General features: G+C 40.6%; 1 protein-coding gene across 1 annotated transcript in view; it reads right to left on the bottom strand.

Annotated features, from left to right (window-relative positions):
* UST (uronyl 2-sulfotransferase) overlaps positions 1–15,204 on the bottom strand; it is a 112,611-nt gene that overhangs the window by 57,400 nt on the left and 40,007 nt on the right. Inside the window, exon 3 of the mRNA XM_083608021.1 lies at positions 4,193–4,348. Within this exon, the coding sequence (XP_083464147.1) occupies positions 4,193–4,348 (156 nt within the window). The remainder of the gene's footprint in view (positions 1–4,192; positions 4,349–15,204) is intronic.

Below are 15,204 nucleotides of genomic sequence, written 5' to 3'. Positions count from 1 at the left end.
ATCACTGGGCCTGAAATCACTTAGCTAGCGAGAACCAGGGATCAGATTCTCCTGCTTTTTCCTTTACTGTCTCTTTACTGTCCCAGCTTGGTGTGGCTGCTTCAACAACCCATTCCTGGGCTTCACAACTTTTCATCCCTTTCCTTGGATCTTTGCTAGCTGAATCTGAGATCCATAAAGCTTTTTTCAGGGTCTGTTTGCTGCCTTTGCTGTTTTTCCTGCCTCACCTAGGCAGGGGACGCAGGTTATGTAGTCAACATCTAGGACTGCTCAGCAGGGCACATGTTTCTCCCCATACTGTCTCTCAGAGCCTTCACAACTGTTCCATCTTCCTATCTTTGAGTGTGTGTGACTGGATTTTAGAAGCCACCCTCTAGTCAGAAGAACAGACAAGCCAGCGGAATCAGGCCAATAGACCATCTAGCCCTTTTTCTCACATGGCAGGACCTGGATGCAACAGCACTCTGCTCACATGAAGCTCCCAGAAGCTGGTATTCAGGGGCCTCCTTTGCCCAGAAGAATCCTCCTGCTCAGTTGTGCATGAATGAGGCCTGGTCTACAAGATGAGCCCAGATAGACAGTGCAGGCTGAACTCATCCCCCATCTCCTCCAATGCCTTGTGCGCTTGTTCCTTCTTGTGTGCGTGCATTTAGTTGTTCTGTAGTTAGCTAATCCCCTGAAACCGTAGAAATGTATGCATATTGTTACTGCCCACTGATGTTAATAGATATGAATTGTTGTGGAGCTATACCCCACTGAAATGTTAAATGTGTATATTTTGATTCTCAATAGAGATCTGCATCTTTAAGACCTGTGTGAGTATAAATTACTGGGTAAATCTGCCAAGATGCACGAATGCCAATGTCTAACATGTGTCTACTGAGGAGGCTTGATAACAGCAGCCTGTTTATTCTATCACAATTTTGACTTACTTCCATTTCTGTACATTATAGAAAGGGCAACTCCATAAGACTATAGGAGAGTGACGGAATTATTAAACCTAGCACACCCAACTGTAGGGCTTATTTCTGCCTTTCAATTTTTGAAATCACAGAGCAAAGGTTAATACTGTATTGACAGCACAATCTATACATGTTTACTCAGAAGGAAGTTAAACTGTGTCCAACGGGTCTTACATTCTAATAAGTATTTTTAGTACTGAAGCCTGAGAAAAATTTTGCTCCTTAATATCATCTTGGATCTCCCAATAAGGGTGTACAAGATTGTTTAGTATAACACTGAGCTGCGTTTTCAGCAGCATTCCACTTGGTGGCGTAGAGAAATGGTTGATTCATGACAGGTTAAGAGAAAGGCCACTCATATGAAGGATGCAAACAAAATTCAGTTTCATCCAAAGGAAGTGTAATTGGTTACCTGGAACTAAAATAACCTTTTACTGTATCAACACTAAACATATAAGTTCTTCAAATCATTCCTTTTCATTTTTTAAAAGGAAAACAAAAATGTTGATCCACTTTAGATAAAATCCAGAGAACTTTAACTTAGATTATAAACCAACAGGTACAACGTTTTCACTGCACAAGAATATTTTAGTAAGCAACACATTTTCATATTCTACAATGATTTTTTGTTTTAAATCTGCAAGATTTGGGAAATAATAAAAATAAACAGTGGCTTTAAATTATACATATATTGCTGTGAGAAAATTATTTTTAAATTAAAGTCAGGTCATTTACATCACAATAATGTGCATCTCAAATCTGAAGTAAGCCCCACCAAGTTCAATGGAGCTTAGGTATTCAGATGTTTATAATCTTAATCATGGCCAATCCTACTTTCTTATAAAATGATAGTGTGTATGGGGTGACGCTAACATCATAAAATGGCTCAATTTACACAAGCCTTTAAGAATGGCTTCAAAGGATGGAGCTAGGAGGACCCAGAATAAACTGAGGGTTGCGAGAAATTCTAGAGACAATGGCAAGGGCTTCCCAGGCTGTGTTTGGGGCCGGATGCAGCCCAATCGCTTTCTAAATCCGGTGCGTGGACAGTCTGGGAATCAGACTGGGAATTACATGAGTAGAATGTGTGCTTTTATTTAAAATGCATCTCTGGGTTATTTGTGGGGCCTGCCTGGTGTTTTTACATGAGCAGAATGTGTGCTTTTATTTAAAATGCATCTCTGGGTTATTTGTGGGGCATAGGAATTTGTTCATTATTTTTTTCAAAATACAGTCCAGCCCACCACATGGTCTGAGGGACAGTGGACCGGCCCATGGCTGAAAAAGGTTGCTGACCCCTGGTTTGGAGCAACACAGGGAAAACAAGGAAGCAGCAAGTCTGCTGCTTGGGGAAGGTGGCAAAGTGTGGAATTAAAATAGACTTACTATGTGGCAAAGTGGGTTTCATGACAATAGTATCTAGTTAATCTAGCCCAAGAGTATGGAGTCTTAAAGCAACAGGCACTAAGCAAACCACAAAGTAAGCTGTATATACATAGCAGGAGTCTATGGGCCAAAAGGAAACTGATTAGCCAGTAGCAGTTTGAAAGTCCATTCCCCTTTAAATTACAGAAGCTCATGAAAACTCCACTGCATGTGGATCTAGTCAGCTTGCTAATAATTGAAATAGAATTCCTGCTTATTTTCCCATTCTCAATTGCCGCTGCTGTCCCTCCAGGGCCAGCCCACCCATGAGGCAAGGAGAAGTGACCACTTCAGGCAGCAGGATCCACAGAGGCAGCTGATCCGGCCTCCAAGGAATGCATTGGCGGTGGCTGCCGCATGGCAGCAACAGCTATGGCATGCTCTTTGGAGTCCAAATCTGTCACCTCCTCGGCAGCACACACACACACACACACACACACACACACACACACACACCCCAATGTCACAGCGGCCTCTCAGTGAATAGGAGGCTCTGCTGGTCTCCTCCACCCCCCCCAGGGAGGAATTGGTGGGTGCTGCCCTCTGTGGTTTCCTGGGCTCTGCATCTGAACGGCATAATTCAGAGTGGGTGCCTTCACATCTGTGACAGGTTTTGATTCCCTCTTCAACCACCACTGTTTGATTTTTATGCCCCCCCTCTGTTCTTGATTTAGATCTTCATTTACCCCTTCTTCCCTGGTTGTGGGGGGGAAGGACCATTTTGTGGTTTGCTCCAGGAGCCAAAATGTATTGGGCCAGTCCCACTGGCCTCCAATATTCTCTCCCCTATCTGCAGCTTTCACTGCAAAACCCATTTACCCCATTCCTTGCCTCAAACCTTTTTGATGTTCTGCTTCCACTTGGAAAATTCTGAACTCCCAGTCCTTACTGCAAGATCTGTCTCTGATTATTATTTTTGGACAACTACTATATACAGGGTTAATTGATCCTCATAGCATGCAGCAGCAGCTTTGATCCTAAAAGTAAGCATCAGTATCTTACACTGGATAATTTCATGGCTTGTTTTCAGGCTGCAATGACTGATTAGCCTTTTCGGCTTTCAGTGCAAAAGAAGAGCTTTTAGAGCAGGGCCCAGAAAGAAAAACAACCAACCTCTGAAAATGTTTGCCTTTCTCCATACTATTTGCTGCCATTGTTTCCCCAATCTGCTGCTGCTTCAGTGCCCATTTCCTTCCTTGGTTAGGAATTCTCTCTCTTTCAAACAGTATTCTCAGACCATCCCAGAAAATTCAATGACCTCACAATGCTATATAGCCAATGAAATTTGGCTATGCACCAACATCACTGAAGGTTAAGGAAGCTGATTTAGACTGCAATCTTGACCTCATTTACCTGGGAGTAAGTCTCGCTGAATTTAATAGGACTTTGACTAAGAGCAATAATTCCTGGTTTCAAATGAATGATCCTGACCATTAAAAATCTAGGAGCAAATGAAGTCTATTCAATGCAACATTTCCGGAATAAGTGAACACTTTCACGTCGCTTACAGTTTAATTCCCCACAAATTGCCAAAAGCAGGGCCCCCTTAAATACTGATAAAACAGTAGCAAAAATGAACTTAATTATCAGCTCAGCTATAATTTACTTATGATACCATTTGCCAGAATGATCAAAAAATATATGCAGTTAACAGCTTGTTAGCTAAGAAAGTGATAATTTTTAATATAAAAATATTTCTAATTCTACTGAAAAATAATTTACTGCAATGCCCTATCAAAAATACTCAGAATTAAATTACTCTAAAAATGAAAACCATAACATACAAAAAGGCACAAACAACTTACCTGTTCATTCTTGGTTAGCCTGGTTTTATTATGAATATCTGATGTAACCAAGTTGAACCCGTGTCTCTCAGACAGAATTCGCAACAGCAAAACCACAGTTCGACTCCCACACTTTCCAACCCTGTTATACACCACTTGGCTAGGGAATGGAAGTACCTAGACAAAGAGATACACATTAGCCTTCCTATTTAGAAATCTTTAAATACACAGAATAATTTTGTTGTAACTCAAGAGATGAGTGTTTCAAAATTAAATGCACATATTTCAGAGATTGAAAGAAAGCACTGCCTCAAAATCCAGGAAGTATTTCTTCTCTGTGTTAAGCTATTACAGTGGTACCTCAGGTTACATATGCTTCAGGTTAAGAACTTTGCTTCAGGATGAGAACAGAAATCGTGCTCCGGCGGCGCAGCAGCAGCAGGAGGCCCCATTAGCTAAAGTGGTGCTTCAGGTTAAGAACAGTTTCAGGTTAAGTACGGACCTCCGGAACGAATTAAGTACTTAATCTGAGGTACCACTGTATAGCAATATAATAAATCACATCTAAGATTTAACCCCTTCATGGATCACTGCCTTGCCGTGGCGAAGGGGCTTGAATAACTCAGAGAAGCTATGAACTATGCCGAGCAGGGCACCCAAGATGAACAGGTCATAGTGGAGAGTTTGGACCAAACGTGATCCACCTGGAGGAGGAACCGGCAAGCCACTCCAGTATCCCTGCCAAGAAAACTCCATGGACAAAGACAACAGGCATATAAAAGTTATGACGCTGGAAGATGAGCCCCTCAGGTCGGAAGGCGTCCAACATGCTACTGGGGAAGAGCGGAGGACAAGTACAAGTAGATCCAGAGCTGATGAAGCAGCTGGGCCAAAGCTGAAAGGACGCTCAGTTGCGGATATGCATGGAAGTGAAAGGAAAGTCCAATGCTGTAAAGAAAAATATTGCATAGGAACCTGGAATGTAAGAACCATGAACCTGGGTAAGTTGGATGTGGTCAAAAATGAGATGGCAAGAATAAATATTGACATCCTGGGAATCAGTGAACTGAAATGGACGGGAATGGGCGAATTCAGTTCGGATGACTATCATATCTACTACTGTGGGCAAGAAACCCGTAAAAGAAATGGAGTGGCCCTCATAGTCAACAAAAGAGTGGCGAAAGCTGTACTGGGATGCAATCTCAAAAATGATACAATGATCTCGATACGAATCCAAGGCAGACCTTTTAACATCACAGTAATCCAAGTTTATGCACCAACTACTGGTGCTGAAGAAACTGAAATTGACCAATTCTATGAAGACTTACAAGACCTTATAGAAGTGACACCAAAGAAGGATGTTCTTCTCATTATAGGGGATTGGAATGCTAAAGTAGGGAATCGAGATAAAAGGAACAACTGGCAAGTTTGGCCTTGGAGATCAAAACGAAGCAGGGCAAAGGCTAATAGAGTTCTGTCAAGAGAACAAGCTGGTCATCACAAACACGCTTTTCCAACAACACAAGAGACGACTCTACACATGGACATCACCAGATGGGCAACATCGAAATCAGATTGATTATATTCTCTGCAGCCAAAGATGGAGAAGCTCTATACAGTCAGCAAAAACAAGACCTGGAGCTGACTGTGGCTCAGATCATCAGCTTCTTATAGCAAAATTCAAGCTTAAACTGAAGAAAGTAGGAAAAACCACTGGGCTGGTAAGATACAATCTAAACCAAATCCCTTATGAATACACAGTGGAAGTGAGGAACAGGTTTAAGGATTTAGATTTGCTGGACAGAGTGCCTGAAGAACTATGGGTGGAGGTTCGCAACATTATACAGGAGACAGCAACTAAAACCATCCCAATGAAAAAGAAATGCAAGAAAGCAAAGTGGCTGTCCAACAAGGCCTTACAAATAGCGGGGGAGAGAAGGCAAGCAAAATGCGAGGGAGATAGTGAAAGATACAGGAAATTGAATGCAGATTTCCAAAGAATAGCAAGGAGAGACAAGAAGGCCTTCTTAAACGAGCAATGCAAAGAAATAGAGGAAAACAACAGAATGGGAAGAACCAGAGATCTGTTCAAGAAAATCGGATATATGAAAGGAACATTTCGTACAAAGATTACCATAATAAAGGACAAAAGTGGTAAGGACCTAACAGAAGCAGAAGACATCAAGAAGAGGTGGCAAGAATACACAGAGGAATTATACCAGAAAGATACGGATGTCTCATACACCCCAGGTAGTGTGATTGCTGACCTTGAGCCAGACATCCTGGAGAGTGAAGTCAAATGGGCCTTAGAAAGCACTGCAAATAACAAGGCCAGTGGAAGTGATGGTATTCCAGCTGAACTATTTAAAATTTTAAAAGATGATGCTGTTAAGGTGCTACACTCAATATGCCAGCAAGTTTGGAAAACTCAGCAGTGGCCAGAGGATTGGAGAAGATCAGTCTACATCCCAATCCCAAAGAAGGGCAGTGCCAAAGAATGCTCCAACTACCGCACAATTGCACTCATTTCACACGCTAGCAAGGTTATGCTTAAAATTCTACAAGGAAGGCTCATACTGCTGTATGTGGACTGAGAACTCCCAGAAGTGCAAGCTGGATTTAGAAGAGGCAGAGGAACCAGAGACCAAATTGCAAACATGCGCTGGATTATGGAGAAAGCTAGAGAGTTCCAGAAAGACATCCACTTCTGCTTCATTGACTATGCAAAAGCCTTTGACTGTGTCGACCACAGCAAACTATGGCAAGTTCTTAAAGAAATGGGAGTGCCTGATCACCTCATCTGTCTCCTGAGAAATCTCTATGTGGGACAAGAAGCTACAGTTAGAACTGGATATGGAACAACTGATTGGTTCAAAATTGGGAAAGGAGTACGACAAGGCTGTATATTGTCTCCCTGCTTATTTAACTTATATGCAGAATTCATCATGCGAAAGGCTGGGCTGGATGAATCCGAAGCCGGAATTAAGATTGCTGGAAGAAATATCAACAACCTCAGATATGCAGATGACACAACCTTGATGGCAGAAAGTGAGGAGGAATTAAAGAACCTTTTATTGAGGGTGAAAGAGGAGAGCGCAAAATATGGTCTGAAGCTCAACATCAAAAAAACGAAGATCATGGCCACTGGTCCCATCACCTCCTGGCAAATAGAAGGGGAAGAAATGGAGGCAATAAGAGATTTTACTTTCTTGGGCTCCATGATCACTGCAGATGGTGACAGCAGTCACAAAATTAAAAGACGCCTGCTTCTTGGGAGAAAAGCAATGACAAACCTAGACAGCATCTTAAAAAGTAGAGACATCACCTTGCCAACAAAGGTCCGTATAGTAAAAGCTATGGTTTTCCCAGTAGTGATGTATGGAAGTGAGAGCTGGACCATAAAGAAGGCTGATCGCCGAAGAATTGATGCTTTTGAATTATGGTGCTGGAGGATACTCTTGAGAGTCCCATGGACTGCAAGAAGATCAAACGTATCCATTCTTAAGGAAATCAGCCCTGAGTGCTCACTGGAAGGACAGATCGTGAAGCTGAGGCTCCAATACTTTGGCCACCTCATGAGAAGAGAAGACTCCCTGGAAAAGACCCTGATGTTGGGAAAGTTGGAGGGCACAAGGAGAAGGGGACAACAGAGGATGAGATGGTTGGATGGTGTTCTTGAAGCTACCAGCATGAGTTTGACCAAACTGCGGGAGGCAGTGGAGGACAGAAGTGCCTGGCGTGCTCTGGTCCATGGGGTCACGAAGAGTCGGACACGACTAAACGACTAAACAACAACAAGATTTAACAGAATTATTGTGGACTTAAGTATTAGCCTACAAAAAGTTTATGTCACAATAAATGTTAGCCTTAAAGGTAAAAAGGTAAAGGTACCCCTGCCCGTACGGGCCAGTCGTGTCTGACTCTAGGGTTGTGCGCCCATCTCACTTAAGAGGCCGGAGACACTTCCGGGTCACGTGGCCAGCGTGACGAAGCTGCTCTGGCGAGCCAGCACCAGCGCAGCACACGGAAACGCCGTTTACCTTCCCGCTATAAAGCGGTACCTATTTATCTACTTGCACTTAGGGGTGCTTTCGAACTGCTAGGTGGGCAGGAGCTGGGACCGAAAGACGGGAGCTCACCCTGCCGCGGGGATTCGAACCGCCGACCATGCGATCGGCAAGCCCTAGGTGCTGAGGTTTTACCCACAGCGCCACCCGCGTCCCTAATGTTAGCCTTAAAATGCCACAAACCCTTTCCCCCCAATTCTTCGTCAAATGTACTAGCAATAAGATTCAATTAGTTATTGTTTCTATTACCTGAGAAGAACAATGAGCTGACTGCACTTTTCAATCAAGAGAGATCTATTTGCATCCTTGCCACTTCCTTCCCCTGTCTGGTTGTTACTCAGGTAGAGTTTCAAAATATGCATAGTGTGTTTCAATTCTAACAAGTTTAATGTCCAACTTCAGAGTTGCACCCCCTTAGAAAGAACTGAGCAATGAGAATGAATAATCTTTGATGAAGAAATTTTAATTCCAATTAATTCCCATCTGAATAAATGCCAGTGTAGATATCAGGACAGCATTCTTTTTGGGGAGTAGCACTGGTTCATTGATTCATTGATTCATTGATTCATTCAAGCCACTTATTAGTCAATGCAAAAATGTTTACTTCTGCATGCAGTCTTCAGCTGTACTGCTTACTTCACTAAACCAGCCTTACTTCAAGTGCATATCACTTTAAAATCTTATTAATGCAGCTTCTATAGGACAGACTGAGAAGGTAATAAGATTTTTCATTCACAAAGCTTGCCTTTGGAAATCACAGCTTTCATTTAGTTTTCAATTTAATTTTTAATATTTTGAATTATTACTACTTCATTTCTGTTGACTGTCTGACACAAAGTGATATGGCTGTTATCTGAATTACATCTTCATGACTAGCCGCAGGAAATGTTATTTATTCATGAGTAACATTTTGCATATTTTAAAAGTGCTTTAATAGTGCTATGCAACCACTGTGCTTTATATCAAATATTTATCACAAACTTTAAATAACTACCAATAAACTAACTGTGTACCTAAAAAATGTTGACTGCTTAATATTCTAATTTGTCTGAAACTGTCAAAAGTACAACAGGTGAAGGTTTTATAAAAATACAACATGCGGAAATAAGACCTCAGAGGCTGAAAATCTCTCACCAGTTTTGACTGGATAATTCCTATTCTGTCGATGCTAAATTGCATTGTTTTGTGCAATTTATTCAGTTGGATCCTTCACTTACGTGGCTAGACTTGCATATCAATTTGTGCAAGAAGCATAGCTTTCATTAAGCACCTAAATCTGCTGTAGTCGTATGAAAATCAACTAGACTTGTCTGAAAAATGAATGTTGCAGACCTATTTCATCCCCAAGGTGTGGGAGAGTTCTCATCTTCCTACTCATGAGCCATCTCTGTTGCTTTAAATGTTTTTACTCTTTTCATCATTTCCGAAACATTCACACAAGATATGTATAGGATTCAACTATAAATCTAAATATTATATGTTTACTTAAATCCAAACAGATATAGGAACATAGTTACTCCCACTCCTTCCTCCACTGTGCCTGCAAGGAGATTTAAAGCTTTCATTCCTGCTTTTGTTTTGCCTTGGCCTGCCTTTGTGTTCAAACAGGGACAAACTGTAGTTGGTCTTAACTATGGTTACTGAAACAAGGCAATTTCTAACTATAGGGTATGAACTGGGTTTAACTGAACAGGCTGTGGTTAAGATTAGTCACAGTGTAGAGCTCAAACATAACACTAAACACTAAACTGACTAAGGTCTGGACTCTGAGGAGTAGGAGTAGGATTGGAAGCCTTCTCCACTGCCTCACCCCCAAGTTAACTCCTCATTTCTCAATGAGGATATTAAGACAGAAGGTGGAAGGTAGGTAATGCAGATCAATTGGGGACTCTGTGCAAGCTTAAATTATTTAATTTAGGCTCAATTAGTAGTCAATTTCTACAATGTGACATACAGTATAGAAAACCAAAATCCTCCTTACTGAACCCAAAACCAAAAATGTCACCATCAGCAATGCCACATGAAAACCAGAGTAAAGAGAAAGGTTTTGGCTTGAGAAGGAAGGCAAACATCAACAAATCTCCCTAAGTAGGGATTTCCATAGATTGGGGCCACTACAAAAAAGGTTGCCTTGTGCACCCCAGACACTACCACTTTAAGGATAGCGGGTGGTATTCAACTAGATTTTACTTAGAACAGCCCTACTAAAATGAATGACCATGACTTTAAGTCCATTAATTTCATTAGGTCTATTCTAAATAAAATTCAGTTAAATGACACACATAATGAGAAGCAGAATCTCACTGGCTGATCTTTAACCTTTTTCTTTATTAAAATATTTATGCCTTAAAGGGCCAAGTTTTTATCATCTGGCATCTCAAGTACTGTATGTACATTTCCTTGGCTTTAACCAACCTCCCAAAAAGTGCAATTGCTCTCTGGAGAGAAAGGAGGTTATCAAGTGAGTGAATATCATTTCTCATCAGCTTACAAATATCCCCCTTGTAAGTTTTCTGTGAAAATCCATGTTTATGAATCATAGGAACAGATGGGATGGTCCTGGCCTATACCAAGTCAGATCCCTGCTCCATCTCAGTAGTTCAGTATCACCTGCAGTGGTTATTTACGGTCTCAAACAGGGATCTTTGGTAGCTGTGCTATCTGACATCCTTTAACTGGAAATTGGAAGGTTCGAACCTAGCACACACATCCAAAGCTTGTGTCCTGCTTCTCCACCACTTTACACACTGAAAAACTTAGATTGTCTTAGGCAGCAATGTCTTCTTGTTTTCAGCAAATGGACATTTCAAAGGATACAACTGTTGCCATTATTGGACACTTACCAAATGTATGCCTAATTTGCATAGAAACATTTACAGTTGATTGCACTTGTAGCCTAGCTCCATTCATTAGTATAAACTCATTGGCTTAATTTATTCCAGTCACTGATCGCTGTGTGCTACAAGAATCCTACTAGCACCACCCATTTCCAAAAGAGTTCTCCAATCAAGTTATAATCAGTTTTAACAGAAAGTTACTTCTAACTCCTCTCAATCCTTTTTGAAGTGATTCCCTTTCTTTTAGAATATGCTGTAATTTCCACTGATATATCATATGCATTTATAAAACTGACTTTCCATAACAGAGCCCATTAGACTAACTACAGATAAGCTACGTAACAAAACAAAACAAAACAAAAAAGCGAGGGGTAAAACCCTGCACAAAATACCACCAGGGATTCTGAGATGATAGGAGAAAAGTGTTTACTCAACTCAACAAATATGTATCTTTACAAAAAATAATAAAAATTAGTTCAGTTTTAATGTTATCACTTATTTATTTCCTTTATGAATCCCATGAGGCATCCCAAAGTGATCTGCATTTTAACAGTTAAAGAGGTCCACATTATTTGAGGTTGCTACCAACACAACTCTTATTTCAAGTCGGCCAACACACTTGAAAGATTCAGAGGAGGAGTTAGGTCAGCCTTAAGCTCCATGATAGGCATAGAAGACCATCAGAAGTGAGATTCCTGCTGCTTTACAGTATTCAGAGTGATAGTGTGGTGTAGCAGTTAAAGCGTTAGACCATGGTTCAAAACCCCACTCAGCTATGAAGCTCATGTCATGGCATGGGCCAGTCACAGTCTCTCAGTCCAACCTACCTCACAGGGGTGTTGTGAGAATAAAATGGAGAGGAGAACCATCCATGGCACACTGAGTTCCTTGGCAGAAACATGGCGATATAAATAAAATAGTAAAGAAAAAAGAAAAAAATTGCAAATATTCTGTCTTCCACACATCTCCTAAAATCCACACAGTGAATCAAAGGATTTTTCTTTTTTGTTATTAATGCTATGTATTTTGTGTTTTTATGTTGTAATTTTTGAAAGAAGGGCGGCCCTTTAATTTTTGAAAGAAGGGCGGCATATAAATTTGATGATGATGAATCTCATGCTATGTTGCAATTTTGGTTCTAAACAAATAAATATTTCCAAATGTTGATGAGATGAAACAGTGATCCACAATAAAATAAGTTATTTGAGTGTACTGCTGAAATCAGGAGACAGATAGGAGTCTTGCTCCCATTCTGCATGAAGCAAGATTCTCTACAATGTATGTAGCAGGTAAGGTATCTCTCATTTTGCGCTGAGCATCTGGGGACAGGTGGTAATCAAATAAAGATGAATCAGGTAGTAGCTGGTTTTGGTGACTACATTTATGGATCCCTAAGTATGGAAATATTTGAAAAAGAAATAAACACCCCACTCTTTAATTGATGTAGATCCCAATCAAAACATTTACTGAACACTGAATACTACATTTTCATAGCAATCTTATGTGCTGATCATCTGTAATCCTTTGTAAACCTATTGAAAGCAAGGGATACTGAACTTAGTGAGAGGTTAAATCTTAGTAAAAATTTAGTAAAAATATGCAGGATCAAGCTGAGTGTCTTAAAATAATGTGGCTTATATCAATCTTGCAATCAAACCCTCAAAACTATTATCACTAGTCACTGGGATCGCTTCTGAGCACTGCATAGAATTGTACCGTGTGGGGCAGGAAGAGCTAGTTCTCTCTCAATTTACAGAAAAGTTGGTGCCTAGTTGACTTGCTATAGGCAAGCAGTTATTTATAAGCCAAGATTACAAAAGACAATCTGCTGGTAGATTTTTAAGTGTTATTTATTTTTATACCCTTTAGGGCAATCCTATCTGGATTTTGGTCTTGATATTTTTTTTTCTATAACTGAAACAGAGGCAACAGATGGTAAGACAATTGACTTAGTGAGTAAATAAGGAAATAAAAATAAAAGGGACCATGTGCCTCTGCTTGTGCAGTTAATGTGGATAATCTCCCATTTTTCAGCTCTCACAATTCTTTTTACACAAACGTTTGAGAAATGTCTCAAAGCTGAAGAGTGACACTTGGCACTTCCCACTACCCTCTTGCATGGTTCAGTAGGCTATTAGCAGCCAGATTAAGTGGGAGGCAAGGAGCAGAATTCTTTGTGCATTTCATGGGCCATCAGCTCAACGTGATTCTTCAACTCTGGCATCTCAGAACATCTGGTTCACACTGTGAAGATCAAAGTTATAGCACACCAATTTGCAGGCTAGATGGATTTGGTCTTAAAAGACCAAAATGGATAGCAGAAGCATTTGGTACAACAATCCCTACTGTTCTGACCTGGATTTTTGTTGTTGTTTACAAATCAAGACTCTCTTAAAGTTGTAGGAGAATGTTGACAAAAATTAGGTTGTAAAAGAAAAGGGAATTGAAAATTTGAAACTGAAACACAACATTCCTTATATTGATAGCTTCTAGTTTGGGGGCTGGGGGCAGGGATGGCAATACAAAACACAAAATAAATCAAACCAAACATTTATGTGAGCTACCTTTCAGAATACTCAAGATTCCAAAGATTTGACCACTGATTTATGGTGCTTTCCCCCAGTGACACACAAAAAACCCTCTTGAGTGCTATAGCAGACATGAAAACATTGTGGCAGCCAAGACAAAACCACTGATTTAGCCAGAAGATCAAATTTATGGCCAGAAATGTGCAATTCTTTATTCACTGATGCCACAGCAGTTGCAGATAGAGGTTGTGACCTCTATTCAACTAGGGAATTACTTTCAGAATAAGCAGGCATATATAATTTTTTTTTGTAAAGCAGTACAGTGGTACCTCAGTTTAAGAACAGCCCTGTTTACGAACGATTCAGCTTACAAACTCCGCAAAACCGGAAGTAGTGTCCCCATTTGTGAACTTTACCTCAGTCTAACAACGGAATCCGAACGGTGGAAGGGCATCGGCATCGGGAGGCATCATTAGGGAAAACGCGCCTTGGTTTAAGAACGGTTTTGGTTTAAGAACGGACTTCCAGAACGGATTAAACCATTCTTACTTAATTTACACATCAACCCTTTAATGTTTATAAATTAATCAGAAGTAACAATGTTCAGAGACATAAATAATACTGGGATAAAGCCCTGGGTATATACATTCTATTTAGTTGTTAAAAAAAAAAAAAGGTACAGTTTGTGCAGCAAGTGTTTTCAAACACACCTACTGACCATTTTATGCAAGTAGGCTCTTGCTAATGGATGTCTAACGATCAATGTGTATTGCAGTTTTAAAACAAATCTAACCCCCCCCCCCACGTCTGACTACCCTATTTGGAAGATATGTCTAAATAGGAGAAAATTACTCACACAATACAAAGCTTTGCAATCCTTTCCTTTCCTTTTTGGCTTTCCCCCTTTTTAAACTTCTTTATTTTTCACTTTCAAACAATCCCCACATACCCCCAGCCCTCAAGAAAGTCTGGGCATATACAATGTAAATAATACTATAATGTAATTCTTTTGAAGATACAGGATTCACCTTACTGTTTTAGGCTAAACTATTGATATGTAAGCCAAATCTGCTCAATCTGGTGTAGATCCACCTCGAATTCCTTCTCACAATCATTTGAGCTTCCCAGGGGCAAAGGAAGAACACCCTAGCATTAGGCACAATCTGTCCACATCTTAGATGTCTTTTCCTACAGTGTCTCTTATCATGAATAAGGTAAGTTTGGAAAGTGATGGCAGAAGTGAAGGGAATAATAGGGTCCAGATTGGACTGGAAGGAGTCGATGGGAGGGGGAGTCTGAACTAAGGGAACTTGTTCAAAAGCTCACAACCATCCCAGGTTGAAGCTGAAAATCAACAAGTTTTACTGCTGCCTTTTGTGTCTTCCCATTCAGAAGGGAAAGAGCTTGCATCACCATACTTTCCACAGAGACATTTATTTCATATGTAAATAACCCTGTAATCTAAACCCATGACAGGCTGTGGTGGGCTTCCTGGAGCAGCAGGACCACCACAAAAGATGCAAGCCCTGCTGCTCATGCTGGCTGAAACAAAAGACAGGGAAATGTGGGAGAGGCAAATCACTGTGCTAGGTTGGAATCCA

This window comes from Podarcis filfolensis, assembly GCF_964270895.1.
Source record: "Podarcis filfolensis genome assembly, chromosome: 3".
In the NCBI taxonomy this organism is placed as follows: Eukaryota; Metazoa; Chordata; class Lepidosauria; order Squamata; family Lacertidae; genus Podarcis; species Podarcis filfolensis.
The sequence above is the reverse complement of the archived record's forward strand: the minus strand, read 5'-3'. Positions and strand labels throughout refer to the sequence as shown.